Source organism: Geospiza fortis, unplaced genomic scaffold (assembly GCF_000277835.1).
Source record: "Geospiza fortis unplaced genomic scaffold, GeoFor_1.0 scaffold32, whole genome shotgun sequence".
NCBI classification, from domain to species: domain Eukaryota; kingdom Metazoa; phylum Chordata; class Aves; order Passeriformes; family Thraupidae; genus Geospiza; species Geospiza fortis.
In genome coordinates this window covers 1,078,290-1,081,263 of record NW_005054428.1, presented here as the reverse complement: position 1 = coordinate 1,081,263, position 2,974 = coordinate 1,078,290, and the positions used below count along the sequence as shown (strand labels likewise).

The following is a 2,974-nucleotide window of genomic DNA, read 5'->3' as shown; positions in this document are numbered from 1 at the left end:
CTGCCCCCCTTGGCCACCAAGGCGGCCACCACCCGGTCCACCACCCTGGAGACCCCCACCACGCCCGTCCCCGAAACCAGCACGCCGACAGAGGTGGTCACGTCACGCCCTGTCCCCACCAGCACGGCCAGGCCCAGGGCCCTGCCAAAGCCCAGCACCTCGAGGACTGCAGAGCTCCCCGAGAAAAGCACGGCCTTGCCGCCCACGGCCACCACGCTGCCGCCCACAGAGGCTCCCCAGGTAGGAGGCCAGAGCCCTTCTCACCTGCTCAGGGCTCCTGGGCTCCCTGGAAACCAAGCAGTGGCCGCGGGAGGCCTTTGGTGTCCGTCCATCCTTGGCCATTCGCTCTGAGGGAGGTGGAGGCATGTGACGGTGGTCACAAGGGTTCTTGGGTGAAGGACGAGACGAGAAGGTTGACTCCATTATCAGAAGGCTTGATTTATTATTTTATGGTGTATACATATACTATAACTATACTACAAAGAAAAAGCAGGAGAGCTTTTCAGAAGCTTGCTAAACTAAGAATAGAAGAGTAAAGACTGATAACAAGGCCGCTCTCTCCGACTCTGTCTGAGAGAGTTCCCTCCCTGGATTGGCCATCAACCATAAACATCCAAGCTGGGCCAATCCAGACTGACCTGTTGCATTCCACAGCAGCAGACAATCACTGTTTACATCTTGTTGCTGAACTTCTCAGCTTCAGCAAGAAAAATCCTGAGAGAGGATTTTTCATAAAAGAAATGTCTGTGACAACCATATAAGGAAATAGTGTCTGCAAGAAGCATATAAAACCAGCTCGTTTCTTTGAATAAGTGATTCACATTCCCTGCTGGTTTGAGTTCAGAGCGGCTTCCCCAGGCAGGAGGGCAGAGCTGCCACATCCCACGGGGCACAGCGACTGTCCTCGGGCTTTGGTGTCATGTCCCAGCTCCCGCCCCTCGCCGGGTGTCCCAAACTCTCCTCAATTACCTCTTGATGGTGCATTTCCAGCCCATCGGGTGTCCTGAGCAGGAATTTCAGCTCCATCTCGCATTCAGAGCCCCTCAGGGGCCCTTTGCAGCCGCTTTGACTGAAAGGTGGAGTGATTTGTCTAAACTACTCTCTCTTTTCCGCCTGCAAATGCGTGCTCGGAGCGCTCGGGGCTCTCGCTGACCTTCAATTAATCCCTGTCACAAACGCGGCCGCTCGCTCGTGGGAAGCGCTGTGCCGTGCGCTGGCCCCGGGGCAGCGGGACATGGAGAGGGCTCCCACCCCGCCCCAGACAGCTCCCGGCTCATCCCGAATCCCGGCTCATCCCGAATCCTGCTCTGTGCAGGCGGTACGGAGCCGTTTGCCCCAGCAGGGAGGGGTCCGGGGGTGGTTTGGCTCGGGGATGCTCCGCAGACACCGAGGGACACGGGGGAAGGTCCGGGGATTTGGTCCCGAGGGGATGTGCAGGAGGATCCCAGCGAACGGATCAGGGATGGGATGGAGGGGGTGGGATGGATCACATTCCCAGGCAATTGTTGCCCTCGAGGCCGGGATCCCCTTCTTGCCAAGGGAATTGGGCGGGGACAGCAGGGAGCTGGGCTGGGTGACAGCCTTGTGGCCTGGGTGACAGCCCTGTAGCTTGGGTGACAGCCCTGTGGCCTGGGTGACAGGGGCCCATCCTCCTGCTCCTGCCCTGTGCAGCAGGAGCGGGGGAAAGGAGGGGGGAAGGGGCCCCTGGAGCTCATCCAGCAGCACCCAATCCTTCCTCCTGCCGTGCTGGTGTGGCATGGAGGTTGTGTCATCTCCTGTTAGGAGTGAGTCACCTTCGAACGGTGACATACAACCTGCTCTCTGACGACAGAGCCCAGTTCAGGGTCTGGGATGGGATATTGAGGAGAAATCCTTTCCTGTAAGGGTGCAGGGTCTGGAATGGGATCTCTTTAGCAGAAACTACAGGGAACTGGTGCTGGGATGGGGACAGAGAATGGCCCAGCTCAGCCATGGTGGCCTCAGCCACTGGTGACCAAGTTGTGGGGCTGTGTTGTCACTGCGGTACAACTTCAGTGACACAGGGAAGGGACACCCCAACGTCATCCCCATGTCCCCCACGCTGTCCTCAGTCCGGTGATGTCCTCCTTGTGGACACCCTTTGGTCCTTGTCCCCTGCTCCATCTTGTCCTTTCTCCCAGATGGAGCCAGGGGAGGTGACAACAGCCCCCGACAAGGAGCCAGAGGAGCCAGCCAGCAGTGGCCCCAGCGGGGACTTCGAGATCCGGGAGGAGGAGGAGACGACTCGTCCCGACATCGGGAATGAGGTGGTGGCTGTGGTGACACCGCCAGCAGGGCCGGGGCCTGGCAGGAACGTGGAGACGGGGCTGATGGACAACACGATAGACTCGGGCAACTCGGCCGCTCAGCTGCCCCAGAAAAACATCCTGGAGAGGAAAGAGGTGTTGATAGGTGAGATATGGGACCGGGGGTTTGGGGGAGAGGGTCTGGGGGCACAGGGAGCTGGGCTGTCCCAGGAGAGGGGACAGTCCTGGGAAGGACATTGGGCTCACCCAAACCCACCTCCTGGAATTGCTCCATGGGCTGTCCCAGGGTCCCCGTGCACTGACAGCTGGGGGTGACACTGAAAGCTACGGGGGTGACACTGAGGACCAGAGGGGTGGCACTGATGGCTGTGGGTGGCAGTGATGGCCAGGGGTGGCACTTATAGCCGAGAGGGGTCACTGATGGCTGGGGATGACACTGAGAGGCACGGGTGGCACTGATGGTTAGAGGGGTGGGCTGACGGGCAGGGGGGTGACACTGATGGAGGAGGGGGTTGCACTGACAGCTGTGGGTGGCATTAAAAGCCATGGGTGACACTGATGGCCACGGTGTCATTAATGGATGGAGGGGGTTGCATTGACAGCCATGGGTGGCACTAAAAGCTGTGTGTGGCAGTGATGGCCGTGGGTGGCACTGACAGCCGTGGGTGGCACTGACAGCCGGGGGGGGG

General features: G+C 59.7%; 1 protein-coding gene across 1 annotated transcript in view; it reads left to right on the top strand.

The window, feature by feature from the left end:
• SDC3 (syndecan 3) overlaps window positions 1–2,974 on the top strand; it is a 9,184-nt gene that overhangs the window by 1,090 nt on the left and 5,120 nt on the right. Inside the window, exons 3-4 of the mRNA XM_031061865.1 lie at window positions 3–240; window positions 2,160–2,430. Coding sequence (XP_030917725.1) covers window positions 3–240; window positions 2,160–2,430 — 509 coding nt within the window. The remainder of the gene's footprint in view (window positions 1–2; window positions 241–2,159; window positions 2,431–2,974) is intronic.